This window comes from Strix uralensis, chromosome 22 (genome assembly GCF_047716275.1).
Source record: "Strix uralensis isolate ZFMK-TIS-50842 chromosome 22, bStrUra1, whole genome shotgun sequence".
Taxonomy (NCBI): Eukaryota; Metazoa; Chordata; class Aves; order Strigiformes; family Strigidae; genus Strix; species Strix uralensis.
Genome location: NC_133993.1, coordinates 9,725,755 through 9,747,992, shown reverse-complemented (window position 1 = coordinate 9,747,992; position 22,238 = coordinate 9,725,755). Strand labels below are relative to the sequence as shown.

At 67.8% G+C, this 22,238-nt stretch overlaps 1 protein-coding gene across 1 annotated transcript; it reads left to right on the top strand.

Annotated features, from left to right (window-relative positions):
• The first annotated feature begins 12,463 nt into the window (after window positions 1–12,463).
• TBX21 (T-box transcription factor 21) lies at window positions 12,464–21,943 on the top strand. Its single transcript, XM_074892157.1, has 6 exons — window positions 12,464–13,332; window positions 19,755–19,909; window positions 20,015–20,136; window positions 20,223–20,381; window positions 21,001–21,062; window positions 21,162–21,943. The coding sequence occupies exons 1-6, from the start codon at window positions 12,869–12,871 to the stop codon at window positions 21,808–21,810; spliced, it is 1,611 nt and encodes a 536-aa protein (XP_074748258.1). The 5' UTR covers window positions 12,464–12,868; the 3' UTR covers window positions 21,811–21,943.
• Window positions 21,944–22,238: the final 295 nt, after the last annotated feature.

The following is a 22,238-nucleotide window of genomic DNA, read 5'->3' as shown; positions in this document are numbered from 1 at the left end:
GGGCGAGAGGAGCCGAGGGGCTGCACCGAACCCCAGGAGGAGCCAAGGGGGTGGACCCACGGAGGAAGCAAACAGCCCCCCCGGGTGCTGGGTAAGCGAAACGCCGGGTTTGGGGGGAGCACAGAGGGGGTGCCCTTGGGCACGATACCGGGGTGACGGTCGGGGGGTATCTCTGGCAGCGGGGGGGAGATCAGGGAGGGCTGTGGGGCTTCACACCTCCGCTCGTCATTGGGCTGCTGCGACCGGCCGAGGTGGGGGGGACACCCCACAGGGATCAGGGTGTGGGTTGGGGTGGGGGGGTGACATCCTCCTGGTTATCCTGTGCGTGGGGAAGCCCCGTCCCCCCCCCCAGCGTGGGTACGGCTGCCCCAGCAGCACTGCCAAGACCCTCTCCTCCGTGTTATTGTAGGGCCTGCAGCCTCCCTACCTGCGGGGTGGGGGTCAGCGCTGGCCCCGCAGGGTCCTCAGCTGGTTTTACACCCTGTGGGGGTGCAGGTGCGTGACCTCGGCGCTGAGACACCCTTAAACTCGGCCGCTCGTGGGAAATCCCACCCCCCCTGCCTACCCTGGGTCCAGCAGGGCGCATCCGTGTGATGAGTTGTGCCCGTTCTCCAACCACTCTGCCATGGGGGGAGGCTGCAGGAGGAGGAGGAGGAGGAGGAGGAGGAGGACGAGGGCTCCGTCCCAGCCCCGAGCAGGGTGCGGAGGCACGGCAGGCTGTGGGGCTGATGGTGTGAAGGAGATAGGCTCTGCGCCGGCGGCGAGGCGGCGGCACGGCGGGCGTTATCGCAGCTCATCTCCGCGTCGGGCAGGGGGGAGCGAGGAAGAGCAGCCCCTGCCCAGCGCTCAGCCCCATCCGGCCCCTCGCCTGGGCACCGGCAGCTCTGGGGTGACAGGGAGCGAGGGGACTGAGCTGGGGGGGACACACGCGGTGACCTCCGTGCGGATGAGATGGTCCCAAAAAGAGCAAATTTTGGGGGTGGGGAGGGGGGGGGTTGCACCCACCTGGGGACGAGGCCTGAACCGCACCTGGGGCGGCGTCGAGGGCGGCCGGGCTCCTTCTCCGCCTGTCCACCAGTTTGGACTGGAAATGCACTGGGATGGGGGTGGAGGAGGGGGGCCCAGCGGTGGGCAGGGGGTGCCTGGCCCCCTCCCCCGTCCCCCCACCCACTCTCCCCCCCCAGCTCTTCTCTCTTTTTTTGAAATCACGTGATAAATGTCAAACGGCGGGTGCCGTTACTCATCCTGCCACCGACTCAGCGCCGCTTTCCTCCGGGGGCGGCTGCCGCTGAGTCAGGAGGCTGCTGGGCTCCCCCCAGGGCACGGAGACCCCCGGCCCCCTCCCCAGAAAAAACCCACCAGCCCCTCTCCAGCTCCTGGGCCATGCGGGAGGAGCCGGGTGGCTCTGGGACGTGTGTCACCCAGGGCAGACGTGTCCCCATCCCCGGCGCATGATGCTTGCGGGATTTGGGGGTCCCAGCACCCCAATTTGGGGCGTTCGCCTCCAAAACTGGTGCCTGGGGGCTGCCCTGCTCCTGCTGCTGGTGCTGGGGTGGGGGGGGGACACACACAAAGGGCTGGTGGTGGCCTTGGGCCACCCGTGCTCGTGGGGGGCACAAGGCTCGGTGCCTGCTCGCCACGTCCCGTCAGCAGGATATGGGCACAACACCCCCCCCCCTGCACCCCCACATCCACCTGCGGGGACCTGGATGAAACCCTGAGACACCCTCACTGCAAAAGGGGCCCAGCCCCCTCCTGCACCCCCCCCCCCAAGACCCCCGTGCCTCAGTTTCCCTCACCCACCCCCCTGCAGCTCCACCGCTCGGTGTGAGGGCAAGCGGGGCTGCCCGGGGAGGGGTCGGGGGGGGGATGTGGGGTGTGCGGCCCCGTTTCCTCTGACCGCCCCCACCCCCCAACCTCTCCCTCGGTTGCTGCCGCCTCCTCGGCACCTCGCAGGAGGGAGCTGCGAACCGCAGCGCTGGGTTGTGGTTTTGGTCTCGCCCTCATCTCCCCCCCCCCCGGGGCTCCCGGGGGCCGCTGCACCCTGGGGTGCCTTGACCACCTCGTAGGGCTCCGGGTGCTGCGATGCCACCCATGCATGGCACCCCCCCGCCCCCCCCCCCCCAATCCCCAAACCCACCCCCGAGTGCCTCTGCAGCTGCCCCAAGGGTGCTTGGGGTGGGGGGTGGGGGGTGGGGGGTGGCCCCCGCTGTCCCCACATCTCGGGGCAGGGGACAGCAGGACCAGGAGCATCCCCCCCCACCCCAGGCGTTGCACCCCACGGCACCAGGATGGGGTGGGGACCGTGCCTGGGGGTCTGGGGGGGGTCCCACTGGCAGCAGGGGGGTGGGAGGACCCAAATTGGGGCTCAGGGGCTCTCGGGGGGGGGGGGTCAGGCGTCTGACTGGACCCACTGGGCCCCTGGTGCGGCCCAGCTGTGCCAGCTGTGGTGACAAGGGACGAGCTGGTCCCTGCTGTGAGAGGGGTTGGGGGGGGGGTGTGTGGGGGTGGGTGAGGTGGGGGGGGGGCACTTCCCACCGTGGCAGGAGCTGGGGGTCTGTCTCCTCCAGCCTGTCCCCAGCGCGGTGGGAACATCTGCAGGGGAATTGTCCCCCGAAACGCCGGGGATGTCACAACATCTGCACAGGGCGTTGGGTCCCCAGAGCCACGCGGGGTGCGGGCAGCCCCCTCCCCACCCCAGGGCTCTGCCCCCCTCACCGTGGTGGGACACCCCACAGCACACGCGTGGCTCCGTGTCCCCCTGCGTCCCCGTCCCGGACTCGCATCAGGTCACGTCTTGCTGTTTCCTATGCGGCAACTTTTTTTTGTTTTTGTTTTTCCCGGCAAAAAACCCCTCTTATTTTGGGCCGGTTAAAAGGTTTCTTTTTCCAGCAGGCTTTCAGGTTTGGGTTTTTTTCTTTTCTCGGCGTTTCTATCATTTAGAGGAAAAATGAAACAATTCTCGCTGCTCGGGTCCCGCTTTCTCCTGCAGCTGGGTCCTGCGGCACAGGGAGGGGGACGGGGACCAGCGATGCTCCTGGCCCATTGCTGGGGGTTCGGGGCCAGCTCCAAGCAGGGACAACGGTGACAGCCAGACCTGGTGTGCTTGGCTGTGTGTGCCATGAAGGGGATTCTCTGGTGTCTAGTAAGGGTTGTGCTGATGCCTAACCCCGGGTGTTTCTCACTCCTTCCACCTTTGCCTGACAAAGGGCTCCGTGTGCTCATGGGGATCACCTGCGTGCGCAAGCTGATCCCCCCCAAACTGAGCTGGAGGGGATCCCCGCAGCTCCAGGGGGGCTCCAGGGGATCCCTCGCCTTGGCTCGGGGGCCGCAGTGGCCGCTCAGCCCCGGCTCCCCTCCATCGGGGTTTATAGGAAACGGTGCTGCGAGGAAGCGCCCGGAGCTCCTGCTCGGGTGAGCGTTTCTTTCCAGCCGTGGGCGCCGAAAGGCCCCTCTCTGCCGTGGATCCGGTGTGAGTCAAAGCCAGAGCCCTGGGGTTTAACCACAAGCCCCAGAGCTGCCGTGTCATGAGGGAGCGTCGCCAGAGGCGTTTATAAGAAATGGAGGGGCTGCCCGGCCGGGGGAAGGGACCCCACGCCCTTGGAGTGAAGCCCTTTGGCCCCGTGGGTGGAGGTGGCACAACCAGCGGCTGCAGCGGTGGCCGCAGGTTCTGCTCTTGGCCCACGTTCCTCTGCAAAAGGCCCCGGGCTGCTGCGCTTCAGCTTCTCAGCTCGGGTCCTTCTCAGGGGAGCGTGGTGCCCACATCACCCCTGGGTGCCCACATCACCCCTGGGTGCCTGTGTCCAGGCCGAGTACCCAGTGCCAGCATCACCCTGGGTGCCCACATCACCCCTGGGTGCTCACGTCACCCCTGGGTGCCTGTATCCAGGCTGGGTACCTGGTCCCAGCATCACCCCGTGTGCCCACATCACTCCCAGGTCCCTGCGTCACCCCAGGGTGCCCAAATCCCAGGGAGTCTGGTCTGTGCGTCACCTTGGGGTGCCTGTGTCACCCCGGGGTGCCCAGCTCTCCTGCCCTGCAGGCAGCAGCTGCCTGTCGCTGCCCTGCCAGCTCGGGCTCTGGCTCTGGTCCCCTCACACACGTGTGCTGGCAGCTGCCTGACCTTTCGCAGATGCTCTTCCTGGAGAGACAGAAGGTTTTCGCACGTGCCTCGCCTTCCCCAGCCCCGCGCCCCGCAGCCTGGGGCGGGGCGGGGGGGTGGGTGGTGGCTCCCACAGTCCCCAGGGACCTCCTGCCCTTCACACCAACCCTGCCACCCTGGGGAGGATGTGGCATGTCCCCTCCTAGCCAAGCCACCCCAATGTCCTTCCTCATCCCTGTGATGGCATCCATCTGCGGTGACACCCCCCCACACCTCGTTCCCAACCATCGAGGGGGGGTCGCGGCCTCAAATGACAGCGGGGACACACACACACAGCGCCCTGGCTGCCATGTGCCCAGCGCCATCACAGATGTTGCAGAGAGACAAGTGCCACCGGGCCCCCTGGGGACCCAGAAGCTGCCGGCTGGGCCTCGGCCTCGCGCGTACGGGACCCGCCATCTCGCTGCGGGGAGGTGACGGAGCCAACGCGCCGTGACATGGGCCTCGTCTCACCCCCCCGCCCCCGCCGCGGCCAGCGCCTTGCCAGCGCCCGCCGGGGGGGGACTTCTCGGCTGTCACAACCCATCTGCGTCGGGGGCAGCGTCTGCCGGCGCCGTAAGTGGGGTTAAACTCGGGGTCACCCCGATCGAGCATCCAAAGTGGGGGGGATCTAGTGGAAGACAACCCCCTCCCACCCCAAAATCCCCCTGCGCCCTGGTACCCCCCAGGGTGGGATGTGGGGGGGTGCTGCTCCGTGATGCTGGGAGCGCTGGGGAAGCAGAGGAGGGAGGGACAAAAATCGTGTCCCCCTCACCCCCCCTGCCCCGGTCCCTGTGTGGCTCTCGGGGACAGCACGGTGGTGGCCAGCCATGGCGGTGGCCCCGTGGCAGACATGTCCCCGGGGAGCTGCTCCTCAGCTCTTGCTGCAGGTCCTGGCTCTCGCTGCGGCCACGGGGACATGTGGGGACGTGACGGCCATGACCCGCTGGTGGCCCCGCTCTGGCCGGTGGCCCAAAATCCAGCGCCAGGCGGGTGCCCGGGGGCCATCGACACCTGCGCCGGCAGCCTGAACTCCCTGTGACCCGCCGGGACGGCGGCCGTGGCCACCACCAGCACGAGGCCACCCCAGGCACCAGGCCACCCTTTGGGGGAGCGGTCCCCACTGCAATCCTGCCCTAACCCCCCCCCACGGGAAACCTGGGGGTCCCCTAAAGCCCTCCAGCGCCTGCGGCGTGGCTCGAGGTGGGGGAAGCAGCATTTTGGGGATAAATCCAGCCCCATTTGTGCCAGCGGGAGCATCGTGGTGTGATGCCAAGCCCCAGTGCTGCGCAGAGCCGCGCTTTGGGCAGGCGGGATTTGGGGCTGGGGGTCCCCCTGCCCCGGCAGAGCCGTGCGATGCCGACAGCACGTCCCGGCCCCTTCTACCTCCATCACACCCCTCCCTCATTTTTGGCTCCCCCCGCCGCGCTCGGGCTCGCACCGCGCCGGCTGGACCCACGGGCGGCTCCTTTTAACCGGCGGCTGAAATGAAACCGGCTCCGGCTCCTTCCCCCTGACCTATTTTTAACATTTGATTGGATTTTTTTCTTTTTTTTTTTTTCTTTTCTCTTCCCGCGTGCCGGCCCCGGGTGCGACCGCGGTGTCAGCCCCGTGTCACATCAATTAACGCGCACGGGGCGTCATTTGTCACTTTGCATTTCCCACAGGCCCCTCGCCGTGCCGCCGCGGTGGCGGTGGGCGCACGCCGGCCTGGGTGTGCCCGCCGCGGGATGGGTGCTGGTGACGCTCCTCCTGCCCGGTATTTTGGGGTGCCTGACTCTGCGTGGTGGGGAACCCAACAGCCGGGGCTGCCACCCACTTTGGTGGGGTCCTGGTGGTGGGTAGGAGGGTCCCCGGTGGGGGCCGGGACACCTGAGCATGGCCCCCCCGGCCCTGAGCAGCCGGTGCCAACACCTCCACTTCCGTCGCAGGGCCCCCACGGGTATTTTTAACTCCTGGCTCTGCCGTTTTGGCACGCGGCGAGTGTCTGTCCCTGCCGCTGTCCTGCCTCCAGCTGCCTCCCCCAGCCCATGCCACCCCCCGGGGCAGGATCGGGCCCTCCAGAGCCACGTCGGACCCTGCAGAACTGCATGGGACCTGGTGGGACAGGATGGGACCTGATGGGACAGGATGGGACCCAACAGGGCAGGATGAGACCCTACGTGGCAGAACAGGACCTGAGGGACAAGATGGGACCCAACGGGGCAAGATCAGTCTCTGTGGGGCAGGGTAGAACCTTGCAGAGTAGGACAGGACCCTGCAGGACAGGATGGTACCTAAAGGGGCAGGATGAGACCCTGTGTGGCAGGACAGGACCCTGAGGGACAGGATGGGACCTAATGGGGCAGGACTGGCACCTATGGGGCAGGATCAGACATCGCCATCTCTTCTGTTCGGCTGGAGCATCCTCAGCACCATCCCAGAAGGGTCCAGCACCCCCATGTCCCCATGTCACCCATGTCACGGAGCCTGCGGGACCCCTCCCGTGGCCACATCCCCGATCGGGGGCTCTCGGGAGGGCAGCGGGGCGGGCGATCCCGCACACGCGTGTGTGCCCGCCGGGGCCGCGTGTTGTCAGAAGCTGTAGCCCGTGTCTCGCCCGCCGTCCCCCCGCCCGGTCAGCGCACATCACTCCCCGGCCTTCGCCTCCCGCTGACGAAGAGGAAGGGCCGGGGGCCCGAGCCCCGCAGCCCCACGCGCCCCCGTCACGCTAAACCGGCCAGACAGGGGCTGCAGCCCCCCGGCGCTCCCCAGGGAGCTGCAGCTTTTCACCGAGGATCTGGCTCCCGCTGAAGTAAATTCCCTCGTACAGGAAGGGGGCGAGGGGCCGGCGAGCGGCGGCGGGGGGTGAAACAGGCTCCCCCCGGCTCGACGGGTGCTGGCGGGGAGCGGGGGGGGCCCTGGCACACCCTGTGGACACCCCACACACACACACACACCCTGCACTGCTCGCTCGCACGGCGCGGGCTCCTGCGCACACGCGGGCACCCTCACACCAGCATCCTCACACGCGTGTGGCGGGGGCCCTTGCACACCCACAGCTGTCCCTGCACACAACAGCCCCCTCGCACAACCCCCCCAGCCCTTGCACACCCACCCACACTAACACACGCTCTGGCCAGCCCTCTTGCACACCCATGCACACCCCTCGCACACCCACGTCACACTCATCAAAGCTCCCTGGTGCTCCTGCTCCGTGCACGGGGGGGGGATGGCGGCACCACAGATATGGTGACACCCCGGACACAGTGACACCCTGGGCATGGTGGCGCACTGGGCATGGTGACACCCCAGACATAGTGGCACCCACATGGGGAGGTTGTGGGAAGCTGCCCCACGCACGCTGCCACCTCCCAGGGCCACGGCGAGGAAGAGGAGGAGGAGGGACTGGAGCCGCAGCCGGGGCCAGCGGGCAGGATCTGTCCCGCAGGCAGGAGGCCAGGACCGCTAAATCCCGTGACTCCGGGAGCTGGGGCTTCGAGCGGGACCACCCCAGGGATGGAGCATGGGAAGGGGGGATCCCTAGGCCGGACCCCTCGTGCCACCCCATGCCAGGGCCCCCCGGGAGCGCGGTGGCGGGGGCGTGGGGGGTGCGGGGGTTGGCGACGCGGGGCCGAGCACCAGGAGGGTTTTGGATGGCAGCGGCTGGAACGATGTTAATGACTTTTCTTCCTGTTGCTCTCCTTTTACACCGAGGGCAGCTCCGTAACCAGAGCTGCTTCCTTCCCCGAGATTAAGGAGCCGTCTGCTCGGCCCCCCCCCAGCCGCTGACCCCCCCCCCGCCTCGCAGAGCTGCTACCGACTTGTCACCCCCGGCTGGCCCAGGCCTCGCTCTGACAGCGCTGGGGAAGGGGCAGCACCCATGGGTGCTCCCCTTCCAGCGGGGTCCGGCAGCGGGAGGTGCTGAGCATCCTCCCAGCACCGGTCAGGATTCCTCCCACTAAATGGTTTGAGGGTGCTCAGGGGAAGCCCCACAGCGGGATGGGCTCACCACGGCCCCCCCTGCCCCACTCCCCTCCTTCCCCTCAGCCCCCCCCCCCGCCATGGGGCTTCCCCCCAAAGCGGGGCTGCCAAAGGGCCGGGGTGGAGCGTGGCGGCTGCCGAGTGGTTTGGGGCAGGAAGGAGGGGGGGTGACAGTGTTGGGGCGCAGGGCGGGGCGCGGCGGCGTGGGGCGGATGGGGGCCAGGACCCGCTGCGGTGGGGGCCGAGCCCCCCAAACCATCCACCGGCTCTGCCCCATTCCCCACCTGCGACTCGGCTTCCCCTGCTCGCTCTGACTCACAGGACACTGCTGGTGGTGTGGAACCAGGCTGTGCTTTTTTTTGGGGGGGGGACGACAAGGTGCCTGGGGGTGCAGGAAGGGGCTTTGCAGGGTGAGAGCCCAGGCGAGCTGTTGGGGGGGGGCTCAGCAGCATCGCTCCGCTCGGGGGTACAGCAGAGAGGGACCAGGGGTGAGGCTCCATCTCCCCCTGCACCCTCCGGCCCCTGGGCTGTGAAGCACCCAGGGCTGGGTGCAGGCAGGTGCAGGATGCGGCCCCGCAGAGGGGTGGCGGGGGGTGCCCCGGGGGTCCCCCGGGTGGGTGGCAGGTGGCCGGCCCGGCCCGGCCGCGCTGCGGTTTGCATTCATGCCTCCATGAACTTCTCGGCACCGCGCTGCCTTCGAGCAGCAGCGAGATGCAAATTCCTCCGGGGTGGGGGGAGTATTTTTGTTTTTCCCTGAGACCAAATTTAGCCCCCGTGGGTGCCCGGTGCCTTTGCGCTCGTTTTAATAATGAAAACAGGAACAATGCCATTTACTAAGAAAATAACCCCCAAGTTTCCCCTCGGTCCCCAACAGCCAAATTCCTGACGGAAAGGCAAATCCCCGCAGCAGCACCGGCACCTGCCTGGGGTCTGGGCTGGAGGGTGGCGTGGGGACAGGGGAGCTTGGGGACAGGGGGGCTTGGGGACAGCGGGGCACCCTGCTGGGGGCTGGGTCCTGCCCGCTGCCTCAGCCGGGGAGTTGGTCCTGGGATCAACCGGGCTGACGTCCAGGAGCGGTGAGATGCAGGATGGAGACATGTCACAGAGGTGACAGGTCACAGGGGGTGTCTGGGATAATCCCCCCCGCAAAGGCTCCAACCCCCATCCCGTGCCGGTGTTGGGGACCCCAAGGTTGGGGATGTTCAATCCTGCAGCTGCAGGAGGAGAAACTGAGGCAGGGAGGGAGACTGGAGGTCCTGCCGGGGGACGGGCGCGGGCTCGACGCTGCAGCTGCTTTGGGGAGGGATGTGGCCCGTGGGGCAGAGCCTGCGAGGCAGCAAGCGCGGCCCCGGCCCGTGGGGCGTATCCTGCAGCGTGAGCTGTTTCCTCCCCGGCCCCTCTGCGGGTGCTGGTGTCTCAGCGAGCGCCGGAAACCGGACGAGTGGCCAAGCGGGACCCACGGGCACGGGGGCCCACACGCTGCCACCCTCAGCCACCGGCCCCGTGCTCTCGAGGATGCTCGGATGTGCAAAGCGCCGTCTTGCAACAGCCAGCTGCGGAGGGGAAACTGAGGCACGGGGCTTGAAGAAGGAGGGGAATTTAGCCCCGAGGAGGTCCCAGGGCTCCTGCCCTCCAGGAAGGGCCCTGCAGGTGAGGACACCCCGGCCAGATTTGCTGCTGCAGAGTCGCTGCCCGGCTTTAGGGAGGTTTGGACCCAAATCCTGGTGCTCCCTTGCCGTGGAGGGCTGAGCTCCGGCCGCTTGGCGCAGACACTGTCCCATCCCAAGGGACACGACGTCGGGGGGGGGACCAAGCCCCAATCCCCGGGCTGAGGGTGCCCTGGAGCATCCCCGACACCGGTAGACGGGGCCGTCGGAGGCTGTTCAAGGTGACAGTCAGGACACGGCTCCCCCCTGGCCCTGAGCGAGTCCTCCCTGCGCAGGGACGCGTGTGACAACCATCGCCCCAGGAGTCCCGCTGTGTCCTCCCAGGGAGGGCAGTGTCCCCCGGTGTCACTTTACCGTGGCAGGGGGGTGGGGGGGGGGACACAACACTCAAGGACATGACATCCTGGGGACAGAGCCACGCTCCTTCCCCCACCCTGCCAGATCCCGCTGTCGGCACCATCCGGGACCGGGACCCCCAGGGGCATGGGGGACATGGGGTGGTGGTGGCAGGTCCCCAGCCACGGGCGCAGCGGGGATGCTCATGGGCCCGACACCCATCTGGGCGACCGCGACGGCGGATCTCGCGGCGGGGGGGCTGTGCCTGTGAATTTATCCTCGCCGGCGATGGTATAACAGGAATGAATTAGCACGTCGTGACGTCAGGGAGCACATGTGCTGCACCACTTGCTTCCCCCCCTCCCTTAATAAGTCGCTCCCCCCAGTCCATAACCCCCCCTCCGGCCTTTATTTTTTACCTCCTAGAAAAATTTTCTGGAAATTTCCTTGTTTTCCTTCTTTTTCTTCACTTGGGAACTCGGTGGGGGGATTCCTGCCTGATGGGTCGGGAGGGGGTGGCGGTGCCCTGGCAGCCTGGGGGTGCCCGGGGGGGGGAAGACACAGCTGCCATGCGCTGCCCTGGACACAGGCATCACGCACAGCGGGCAGCGGCTGTGCAGGGAGGGGGGTACACGTGTGTGTGTGCGTGTTTCTCTGTGTGTGTTTGTGTGCACACCAGGCCAGGGTGAGCACGGGGGGGGGGGGGGGGGGCTGCAAAACCCCGCACACCCCCCCTTCCACTGCCACATGCCCCAACACTAGCCCCTCTCCCCCACTAACTCCTGAGGGATTAGGGGCCGGGAGGAGCTGGCAGGAAGCCGGAAAAGCAGGAGGGGGGGGACAGCAGCGGGGGGGGGGGGGGGGGGGGGGGGGGGCTTTGCATAGGGATTGAAGCCCGGGGACCCCTCGGAACAATGACACCGGTGAAAAGCCGGTCGGAATGGCTGCTAAGCTGTGTCTGATGGGCCAATACACAACCCCCCCTGCGAGACCACCGCTCCGGCCGGACGTGGGGGTCCCGTCCATCCGCCCCCCACAGCCACAGCCCCTGCCCTGTGCATCCTTAACTCCCCATTTCCTCCTGCCCCACAGCTGGATCCCTCCGTGGGGGAAGCAGAGCTGTTCTCATCCTCATCCCCATCCCTGTCCCCATCCCCACCCCTGTCCCCATCCGCTCCCGCTGCCCTCCAGGAGGGGGGCAGCTGCGACCCCGGGACCGTGGGGCCCAGGGGATTTAGATGTGGGTTTGGTAGAGACCCACATATGCCCCTTTCTCCCCCCCCTCTACACACACCCCCAGCCCCAGGGGGGGTCCCGCAGGCCTGGGGAAGGCTGGACACATCCCTGCACCCCAGGGCCGAGCCAGGACCCCAGGAAGGGGACACAGGGACTGGTGGCAGTGTCACTCGTCCTTCCCTGTGGTGTGGCAGCGATGGGCGCAGGGTGGCACCCAGCCATCCCCCACCCTCCCGCGGCGCTGCCCCACTGGGAATGGAAAGTATTGATGGGCGCCGAGCTGGGGAGCTGCCAAGGGAAGCGGCCCCTCCAGAGCAAAAATGCCTTTGTGATGGCTCCGGGGGACACGGGGACTTCCCCCGGCACAGCGGGGTCAAGGGCAGGTGCCGGGAAGGCCTGGCCTCGGGGTGGGCACGGAGGGTGGGCACGGAGGGTGGGCACGGTGTGTCTGAGCTCCCTGGGGTGCTTGGACCACCCCAAATCCAGCAGAAGGGGAAGGAGGCCGAGAACGAGACGAGCCCCCCCGCCCCCCCCAGCCCCGGTCCCCGGGACAGCCTGAGCCACCTCCCGTGTCCGCTGTGACACCAGGGGGTGTGGGGGGGGGACCCCAAATATCGAGTCTGGGGGCTGCCCCGGTCTCCCCAGGGGGGAAACACCGGCACACAGGACCCACTCACCACTCCCGGGTTAATTAATGGGTTAATTAAGGGCCCCCAGTGCCCTGCGCCACCCCAGAGCCCCAAAACACCGGAGCGTGGCCCCCGCCCCGGTCCTTTGGTCACACCACACTCTGTCCCCGTGTCCCCTCAGAGTGTCCCTGTCCCCTCCCGTGTCCCCATCCCTGCCCTGTCCCACGGCCCCGGCTCCTCCCGCGTCCCCCCTCCCATCTCCCCCCTCCCCAGTGCCCCCCGTGTCCCCCATCCCCTCCCACTCTTCGTGTCCCCCGTGTCCCCCCATCCCCTCCCGAGCTGCGCTCCCCGCGTGTCCGGGACCCGCGTGTCCCGCTCCCCGCCTCCCGGCCCGCCCCCCCCCGCCCCGGTGGGGGCCGGCTCCGCGGGGGGGGGGGGGGGGTGGCGGGGGGCGGAGCTCCCGGCGCGGAGCCGCTTCTTTGGATAAGAGGCGCGGGGCCACGGGGATGGGCAGGTGGAGCGTGTGAGGGCACCGGCAGCGGCACCGGCAGCAGCGGGGCAGGGTGGGCCCCCCCCCGCCACGCCGCCGACACCCCCCCACCCCCTCCGACGGCACTTTTGGGGGCTTTCCAGGTGTTTGGGTTTTTTGGGGGTTTTTTTGTTTGTTTTTCTGGTTTGTTTTTTTTAACCCCCTCCCCCTTGGCTTGTCCCGGCTCGCCGTCCCCCCCCCCATCCCCACTCTCTCACCCCCCCCATCCGGGGCCGCTGGGCATGGAGGGGGCGGTGGGAGCCCGGTGGGGGGGGAACCGCTGAAACGCGCCCGGCTCCGGGTCCCGGGGCCGCCGGTGGGGCCCCCATGAGCGGCTGAACGGGGCCGGTGCCCGCCCCCCCCGTCCATGGGCGCGCTGGAGCCGGGCACCGGAGCCCCCCGCCCCGCCGCCCCCATGCTCAGCGGCACCTCCAGCTTCGCCAAGGAGCCGCCGGGCCCCCGGGATGCCGCCGCCTTCTACGGTGATGGAGGGGGACCGGAGCCGGGAGTCCCCCCGCTACCCTACGGTGCTCCCGGTAGCTTCGGCGGCCGGTTTCTGGGACCGTGCCCGCCTTACCGGGCCCCGCCGCCTCCCGCGGCTGCTCCGGTGGAGGGTTACGCGGTGGAGGGTTACGCGGGCGCGGAGCTGTACGGGGGTGCGGAGGGCGCTTACACCCCCGGGGCCGCGCCGTTGTGCCCCCGCGCCGGGCCGCTCTGCGCCCTCCCCGGGTACCGGGCGGCCGGGAAGGTGCAGGTGATGCTCAACAACTACCCGCTCTGGGCCAAGTTCCACAAGCACCAGACCGAGATGATCATCACCAAGCAGGGCAGGTGAGCCGGGGTACCGGGGGTTACCGGGGGGAGGCACCGGGAGGGGGGTACCGGGACAGAGACCGGGAACGGGACCAGCATTTGGGAGCAGTGGGTGGGGGTCCCTCGGCTGGGATACAGGCAGGGTGGGGGCATTGGGGATGCTGGCGGTGGGGGGCGCAGAGAGGGGTGCGGGACAGGTTTGGGGGGGCTGCGGGGTGGGCAGGGGCTGACCGGCACGGTGAGGGGCTGGAGGTTCTTGCCTTGTGTCCCCAAAGGGTGGGAGGTGTTTGTGGGGCCGCCTGTGCAAGGTGGAGGGGGGGGAGATGTGCAAGAGGGGATCCCCACACCTGTGGGTTTGGGGGTGATGCCTGTCTGTCTGTGCAAAGGGGAAAAAAAAAGTGGGGGAGCAAAGTAGATCAGACCCCCCCCCTCGTCTTGTTTTCTAGGGGAGTTGAGACTTGTTGGAAGGAGAAAGGAGTCTGGGGGGTGTCCCCCACTGTGTCAGGTTGGGGGTCCGGACCTTCCGTGTCCGGGCAGGGTTTGTTGTGCCAGAAAGGTCGCGGAGATGGTGCCGGGGGCCTGGAGGCAGCGTTTATCCGGCCTCGACCCACGGGCCGGATCCTGAGCTCAGCGCTGCAACAAGTAGTGAGAGCCCGGTGCCACCCCCTGAGCGCAGGGAGGGGGTGGGTGACACCCCCCTCTATTTGCTGTCCTCCTTCCGGGATGGAAATCCACCCCCCCCGCTCCGTGGGGCAGGCAGAGGCCGGGTGCCCCCCCCCCCCCCCCGCCATGTTCCTGGGGAAGGGGGAACATTTCGGCAACGTCCTGGGTGCCGAAACAGCCGTTGGTGACCCCACAGCCGGGCACTTGCTGTCCCCTCCGTGCTGCGGGTGTTCACAGGCTGGGGGACCCTGGGGGAGGGTTGGGAGATATGGGGGGGGGGGGCTAAGGCCCACCCCACCTTTTGCCAACACCCCTGTTTGCAGGGTCTGGAGGGGGCTGGGTCTGATACGGGCCCTGGGGGGTTGTGGAGTCGCCCCGACTTGGAGCAAAGGGAACCTGAAATGTTGGTGCCCACCCTGAGCCCGTCACAGTGGGGTGATGTGGGGGGGGGGGGAGCCGGGCCCTGGGCTGCAGTTTGGGAGGTCTCAGTGGGGCCGTGCTGGGGTGAGGAGGGGAGCGGGAGCGCGGTGGGGCTGAGTTTGGGGCTCAGCCCCCTCCTGATCCGGCTCAGGGGCTGCCGTGGCTGCTGAAAATCCCCAGCGAGGGGGTGACGGGGCAGCTGGCAGAGACACCCCCCCCACTTCCACCACATTCCCTGGCCCGGGGGGTCTCTTTCTGCCCAGCATGGGGGCTGCCGGCAGCGACGCTCCGTGTCCTCTTCTCTCGGCTGAGACAGACGGTGTCACTTCGATGCTGAGCCCAACCTGCTTAATGTGTTGGAAGTCTAAACACGTTAGGGCCGCTTGGTTTGCCACGGCCGTTCCCGGGCCTGCTGCCCCCCCCCTCCATGCCCCCCCCCTCCAGCCTTGGGGCCGCTCGCAGCAAACCGGCACCGTCACGGGTGGGGTGACGCGTCCCCAGCATCGGCCAAGGGGGTGACGGGGGTGCTGGGCCCCCACAAATGGTTGTTTCTCGCCCACCATCGTTCAGGTCCTCCAGGAACCCACTGAAATCCGCCCCGTTGCTTTCGTCCTCTTTTTCCCAGCCGTCGTGGCCGGTGCTGGGGCAGTGCCCGTCCCACCCCCCTGCATCAGGGTGGCTCAGGATCTGGTGGTGAGGGTCTGGAAACTGGGGTGCCCCCAAAGACCCCCTCCCCTCTGCCCCGCTGCCCCTCCGGGCTCTGCCGCCAGCTCCCAGCCTGAAGCTGAGGCGATTTTGGGGGCTCTTTTTCCAGCTCCATGCCCCCCGCCAGCTCTGCAGAGGGGCTGGGGTCTGGGCGGGGGGATGTGCTCTGTGCCGGGGGGGGGCTCTCAGCAAACCCAGCCCGGGGAGACGTCAAACTCAGAGCCACAAAACATCCGTTTCCCCCAACCCCGAGCTGCTTTTGCAAAAATCTGTGTGCAGGGCCGGGCTGCAGCGCTGCTGAGACACAGGAAAAACCCCAAAGCGGGGCTTCGAGGGGGACGGGTGCCCCAAAGCTGGCACCCACCACGCTGCGGGGCTCCGGGGCAGGGCAGGGGACATGTCCCATCCCACTGGCAGCATCCCTGGGGTGCAGCCCCCCGCATCCCCAAGGAGAGGAGCTGAGGCCGGGTGGGAGACAGCGGCACCGGGGCGAACCTGGTGGGGCGCTGGGATTTATCCCCCTGGCGCCTTCCCTGCCCCGGCTCTGACACGCCGCCCTCCCGTGCCATCCCACGCTGTCCTGCGCCCACTCGTCCCCAGCAAAAATAATTTCCTCCCGGTTTCCCACGCGGGTGCCCATCCCTCCTCCACCCCCCACGGTTCTTGGGGCTCAGCCGGGGCAGGATTTCTGCGGAAACCCCCAAGGACTCACCATCGCCCCGGCTGCGAAGGGCCTGGGGAATTCCTGCCACGGGTTTCTGCTGCGAAGTCGGGGCTGGCTTTGCTTTTTGGGGGGACACAGGGGCTGGCTTTGCATTTGGGGACTCAAGGGATGGTGTTGCCTTTGGAGGGGACATGGGGGACAGCTTTGGGGACACACGGGCTGGGTTTGACACGAGGGTTGGCTTTGGTTTGAGAGGTGCCAGGGGTGGCCACACATTTGGGGGAACACAAGAGCTGGTTTTGCCTTTTTTGGGGAGACTCGGGGATGGTTCGTCCGGGCCGGCAGCTGCTGTTCTCGTGTGGGCTGGGCTGAGGGGGACCCGGTGCCCGGCGGGCAGCTCTGCGGGGTCGGAGGCAGCGGTGTAGCCGTGCTGTGCCGTGCCGTGCCGCCACGTAGCTGTGCCACGCACCTATGCCGTGCTGTGCAATGCAGCCACGCAACACCGTGTCACCGTGCAGCCGTACCGTGTCACCGTGCCATGCCGTGTCACCGTGCCGTGCCCAACAGCCGCGCCGTGAAACCACGCAGCTGTGCAACGCAGCCACATGGCACCACGCCGCTGTGCCGTGCTGTGCCGTGCCACCAGGCTGTGTCACCGTGCCAGGCCATGTCACCGTGCCGTGCTGTGCAGCCAGGCTGTGTCACTGTGCCATGCCAAGCAGCCGTGCCGTGTCGCCGTGCCGTGTCACCGTGCTGTGCCACTGTGCCGTGCCGTGCAGCCAGGCCATGTCACTGTGCCATGCCAAGCAGCCGTGCCGTGTCACTGCGCCATGTCACCGTGCTGTGCCCTACAGCTGCGCAGTGAGGGCGGGGGGCAGGTGGAACGTGGCGGGGGGCTGCGCCGATCTCCACTGCGACTGTGGTTCTTGCGGCCGCTCGGGCTGGGGCGCACGGGGTTGCCACTGGGAGAGGAGGCAGTTCAGGAAGCTGGCAGTCCCCTCCCCCCCCCCCCCCCCCCCCCCCCCCCCAGGGCGCTGCTGGGGGGGCAGGCAGGGCTGGGGGGGACCGCTGCCTGTGTGGGGGTTGCGCTCCTGGCCCTGGGCAGGTTTGCAGGTGGTTGGGCCCTGGATTTCCCTGGGTTCATACTGGCCCCCCATCCCTGCTGCCTGTGTCCCCCCCCGACCCCAGTGTCCCCACATCACCTAACTTGACACCCATGTCCCCTGGATGTGCTGGCATGTCCCCATGACCCCTGGTGCCCCTGCCCCATGGCCGCACGCCCCGTCCCTCCTGCAGCCCCCCCGAGGAGTTGAGGGGTTCATGCAGGGACAAACCTCAGCGCAACCTGGTAGCCAGGAGCCCCTTCCAGCGCTCCAAAAACAAACATGCGAAGGGGGAGAAACTAGAGGCACCCACTGGTTTTTGGGGTGCACGGCAGGGGTGGGAGTGAATTGTCCAGGGCATCCTGCACCCCACTATGGCACCTCCCAAATTGCAGAGGCCAAACCCAAAGGAACCAAGCGCTGCCCAAGCAGCAGCTCCGGGAGCTCAAGCTCTGGGGGATTTAAAAATAAACACGAGGCGTGCATGGTTTCGGGTCTTACCCCCCACCTTCCCGTGCCCCGGCCGAGCCCTGCGGTTTGCACCGCGGCAGCGTTTGAGCTGTGACTCTCTCTCTCTGCTCTGCCGGCAGCGCGAGGCTCGGGGAGCCGGGGAACCGGCGGTGTCGGAGCAAGCAAGGTGCAAAAAAAAAAAACAAACAAAAAAAACCCAAAAAACCCAAACCCCAGAAAAAGGCTGTTTTCTTCCTCCCTGCTCCTTGCAGCAGCTCGGGGCTGGTGCAACACCCGGCCTGGCTGCTTGCCCCCAGGCCCAGCCACCACCCCGGCTCGCTGGTGTGCCGGGTGCGGGTGGCAGCGAGGGTTTTGGCACCCGGAGTGTGGCAAAGCATCGCCCTGCGAGAGCTCAGCGGGGGCTCGGAGGCAGCGCAGCCCCTCGCTGCCGCCCTTTGATGTGGCTGCAAGTTTTTATCAGTGGCAGGAACCACCTTCCCTCGCCACGGCCGCAGCTCGCTGGCTCCGGAGGAGCTCTGAGCCCCGGCGGGTGCCCGCTTTCGGTGCACGAGTGGTGGGATGGGGCCTGCGAGGGCTCGGCCGGACCCCGGGGTACGCGGGATGCTCAGGGCCACCGGCCATTCCGGCGCTGGGGAGCACGTGCGCTGCTCTTTGCCACAAGCGCTGCTTTCTTTTTCTTTTTTCTTTTCTTTTCTTTTCCCCTCTCTCTCGCGAGGGCAATTTTGAGTCAGCAGCACCCGGCGCGGGCTACGCGCGCTCTTTCCACCGCTCTTTGCATGCCGCTTCCCCGCTGCCCGGGCACTGCCTGAGCCCCGCTTCCTGCTGGGGTCACGGCCGATCCCCTGTGCCCCCAGCCCCTCGCTTTGCTCCTCACCCGTGTTTAGACCCTCCCTGGTGTGCAGGGGCAGGGTGGTGGCTCGGGGGGGGGGGGCTTGGTTGGGCTCCCTGGTGCAGCAGCCCCCTGGGGGCATCGTGTCATCCCTGTCATGAGCTCACAGGTCTCTGCCTTGGGGCTGGTGGGAAACTGTGGTGTGCTGGGGGCTGAGGTGGCCAGGAGCAGGCAGGGCAGGCAGGACAGGCAGGGGACCCCCTTCCCATGCTGGTGAGGAGGAAAATTAACCGCCCACCACCACCAGCCCCCTGCCAGGGGTGAATCCTGCTGGTGGGCAGCCCCGCTGCCAGCCCTGTCCCTCGCTCCTACTGGGGTGATGGCTCCGGAGAGCAGCCCCCTCCCCTATGCCCCTCCCTGCCCAAACCCGGCCTGGACACAGGGGTTCCCTTCTGGCACAGGGGGAGGCAGAAGCCCCCAGCCCCACACAGGAGCCCGTCAGCTGGGTGAGACTTTCCAGGGGGGCCCTTTCAGAGAAGCTCCAGCACCCGCTTTATGAGAAACGCCAGCACTTTGAGGAAATGGGGAGGGGAGGGGGAACCCAGCCCCAAGACCCCACCCCACCACCAGCCGCCCCCCACCTTCACCCACCGGCTACCGCAGACGGGAAGCGGCACAGCCCACGGGAGGGAGGGAGAGGAAAGGAGAGAGGGAGGGGGACAGGGTGTGGGGGGCTGCAGCCTCCCCCCCCCCAATCCTCTTCCCTCGGGGGGGGTCAGGATGATTTTCCCCATCACCCCATGTGTATCTCACACAAACAAAGCTGGGAGCAGGGCTGGGGGGCCCTCTGTGTCCCCCATGTTGGTCTTGAGGGGGAGGCTCCATCCTGCTCCCCACCAGCGATGGCTCGTTAACGTGGGTGACACTAACGAGGTGGCCGGGCAGCGGGGTCGGGGCTGCTGGTGGGGCTGGGGCTGGTTTCCAGCTCCGGCTGCCAAAAAACTTCAGCGGGTGCCAAAATGCTGCGGTCGAAGAGCTGAGCTCTGCCGGGGGGGGCTGAACCAGCACCCCCAGCTCAAGGCCCTGCTGCAAACCTGGGCTGGCAACTGGGGCTACTGGGGCCGGTGATGGTAAAGGAGGGCCTGAACTTGGAGAGGGGGGGGTGTCAGAGATTTGGGTGCCCCCTCCCCGGGTGCAGGGGGGGACAGCGGGGTGCAGCTCCATGGTGGGGGGTGGCAGCTGCAGCCCCACGGCCACAGGGTCCCCCCCGGCCGTCCTGTCCTGTCCCCTTCCTGCCCTTGGCGCAGGCTGGCGCCCAGCCCGAAATAGCAGCGGTGTTGGTTTCCGATCCGGAAGGTGCTTGGGGAGGGGGAGGAAGATACCGGGGAGTGGGGGGGGGAATCGGCCCCGAGAGCATCCCCCCAGCTGCTGGGGTCAGTCAGCTCCTCACGGGCACCCAGCCGGGCACGAGGGGGGGGGTGGGCATCACGCTGCCTCAGTTTCCCCATCACCCCTCCCCACCCCGTGCAGCCTTTTGTGCCAGGGGTAGGAGGGGGGGTGACAGTGTCCTGTGTCCCCTCCCCAGGCGCATGTTCCCGTTCCTCAGTTTCAACCTCTCAGGGCTCAACCCCGTGGCCCACTACAGCGTCTGCGTCGACGTGGTGCTGGTGGACCAGCACCACTGGCGCTACCAGGGCGGCAAGTGGGTGCAGTGTGGCAAAGCCGAGGGCAACATGCCAGGTACAGCCACCCCCCCCCCCCCCCCAGTCCTCTTCCTCCTCATGGTGCCAGGCGGGGGGGAACCCCATCCCTGCTGCCCCCCTTCCCCTTTACTTCTTTCCCCAGGGAACCGCCTCTACCTGCACCCCGACTCGCCCAACACGGGCGCCCACTGGATGCGGCAGGAGGTCTCCTTCGGGAAGCTGAAGCTCACCAACAACAAGGGCGCATCCAACAACGTCGGCCAGGTAAGGCTCCCGCCGCCGTGCCGGGCTGTGATGGGTCCCCACGTGCCCCCCGACCCTGACCGCCCGCTGCCCCCCCGCCCCCCCAGATGATCGTGCTGCAGTCGCTGCACAAGTACCAGCCCCGGCTGCATGTGACGGAGGTGAAGGAGGGCGAGGGCGAGGAGGTGTACCCCTCCCCGCACACCCACACCTTCGCCTTCCCCGAGACCCAGTTCATCGCCGTCACAGCCTACCAGAACGCTGACGTGAGTACGAGACACTTCCCCCCCCGAAATACAACCCCCCCCCCCCCCAAGCACAGGAACCCCAGCAACTCCCCAGCATCCTCCCAGGGCCACAGAAACCACTGCTATGCCCCAGTATCACAGGAACCCCGATAACCCCCCCGCAAAGCAGCCCCTGGTACCCCCCCCAGCACCCTCTAAGGTCCCCAGCAACAGGGAAGCCCCGGTGGCATCCCCCCAGCCCCCCCTCTGCCAACACCCCTGTCCGCAGCATCCCCGCAACCCCTGGTACCCCCCCCACATGCCCTCAGCATCCCAGTAACCTCCCCCCCGAATCCTTTCAGCATCCCAGTAGCCCCCCCCCCAGTACCCTCTGCATCCCCTCAGCGCCCTGCAGTCCCCCCCCCAGCATCCCATCAGCATCTCAGCAATCACCCCACTTCCCCCCCGGCCCCCAGCACAGCCTGCCCCCCCCCAGCTGTGGCTGAGCCCCATGGGTGCTGAGGTGGGTGTCCTGGGACTTGGGGCGCGGGGGCAAGCTGCTTGAGGGAAAAGGAATGAGGGGACGTCGCTGGAGGAAGCGGGGGGGGCAGGCTGGCAGCAGCCCCAGCCCCCCCAGCTCCATGCCCCCCCCCCCCAGATCACCCAACTGAAGATTGACCACAACCCCTTCGCCAAAGGCTTCCGGGATAACTTTGACTCGTGAGTGTCCCCCCACACAACCCTCCCGCTGGTCCCCCCCCCGCCACTGCCCCAGCTGGCAGGAGGGCACCCCCCCCACTCCCACCCTGTCCCCCCCAGGATGTACACGGCCTCGGAGGGCGATCGCCTCACCCCATCTCCGCCGGAGGGTCCCGGCTGCCAGCAGCTCCTGCCCGCTCCCCGCTTCCAGCCCTTCCTGCCCGAGCAGTACCCGCTGCCCCCCGGGCGCTTTTTCGGTGGGGAGCGGGGGGCTCCGCTGCCGCTGCCCCCCAAGGACCCCCCGCGCTGGTACTTCACCCCCCAGCAGCCGCCTGCCGCTGGGGCGCTGGAGTATGGTGGCTACGAAGGGGGGTACGGGGGGGGCAAACTGGTGCCCTACGGGGTGAAGCCCTTCGCCCTGTCACCTGCCCCCCACCCTCCCCTCCCTTACTACCCCGAGGGGCCGGGGGGGTTCGGGGCAGCGGGGGGCTGGAGCCCCGGGCAATACGGCCCCAAGGGCAGCCCCGGGGCTCTGGGCTGGTACCGGGAGCCCCGGGAGGACAAGGGGAAGGAGGCGGAGGGCTGGGCCCCCGAGCCCCCCGCCGCCACCTCGGGAGACTCCTCGGACTCGGGGCTGTACGAGTGCAAGCGGCGGCGGGTGTCCCCGTACCCCTCCAGCACCGAGAGCTCCCCCCCACCCCGCAACGGGGACCTCTACGACAAGGACCCGGGTGCCGACAGTGGCTACTACGGCTTCTACGGCAACTAACCACCCCCCCTCCAGCTCCACGCACCCCACGACCACGGGAGCTGGGTGCGAGGGGCCCGGGGTGTGTGTGTGTGTGCGTGTGTGTGTGTGTGTGTGTGTGTGTGTCCCCATTTCACACCTGGGAAGACTTGAGTGGAGCGGGGGGGCTGCAACCAGACAATCAGCCCTCGGAGCCACCCCGGTAGGGCCATGGGGGTGAGTTGGGAGGGGACAGGGAGAGGGAGGGGTGCATTTTTTTTTTTTTTCTGTCGTCATTGGTTTTTAAGGGGCGGGGGGGGTTAATGCTGAAGTATTTATTGAGCCCCCGCGGGCAGCAGCATATCTCGCAATAAAGGGGACGCTGTGAGGCACACGGCTCTTTGCTCTCCTCTGCGGGAAGGTGGGAGGGAAACTGAGGCACCGGGGGGGTGAGGGGGGGGCTAAGGGAC

Coding starts and splice junctions, on each gene's coding strand:
- TBX21 (XM_074892157.1), top strand. CDS start 12,869: ATGGGCGCGCTGGAGCCGGGCACCGGAGCCCCCCGCCCCGCCGCCCCC. Junction 13,333..19,754: donor ATCATCACCAAGCAGGGCAG/GTGAGCCGGGGT, acceptor TCCCCTCCCCAG/GCGCATGTTCCCGTTCCTCA. Junction 20,382..21,000: donor CAGCCTACCAGAACGCTGAC/GTGAGTACGAGA, acceptor CCCCCCCCCCAG/ATCACCCAACTGAAGATTGA.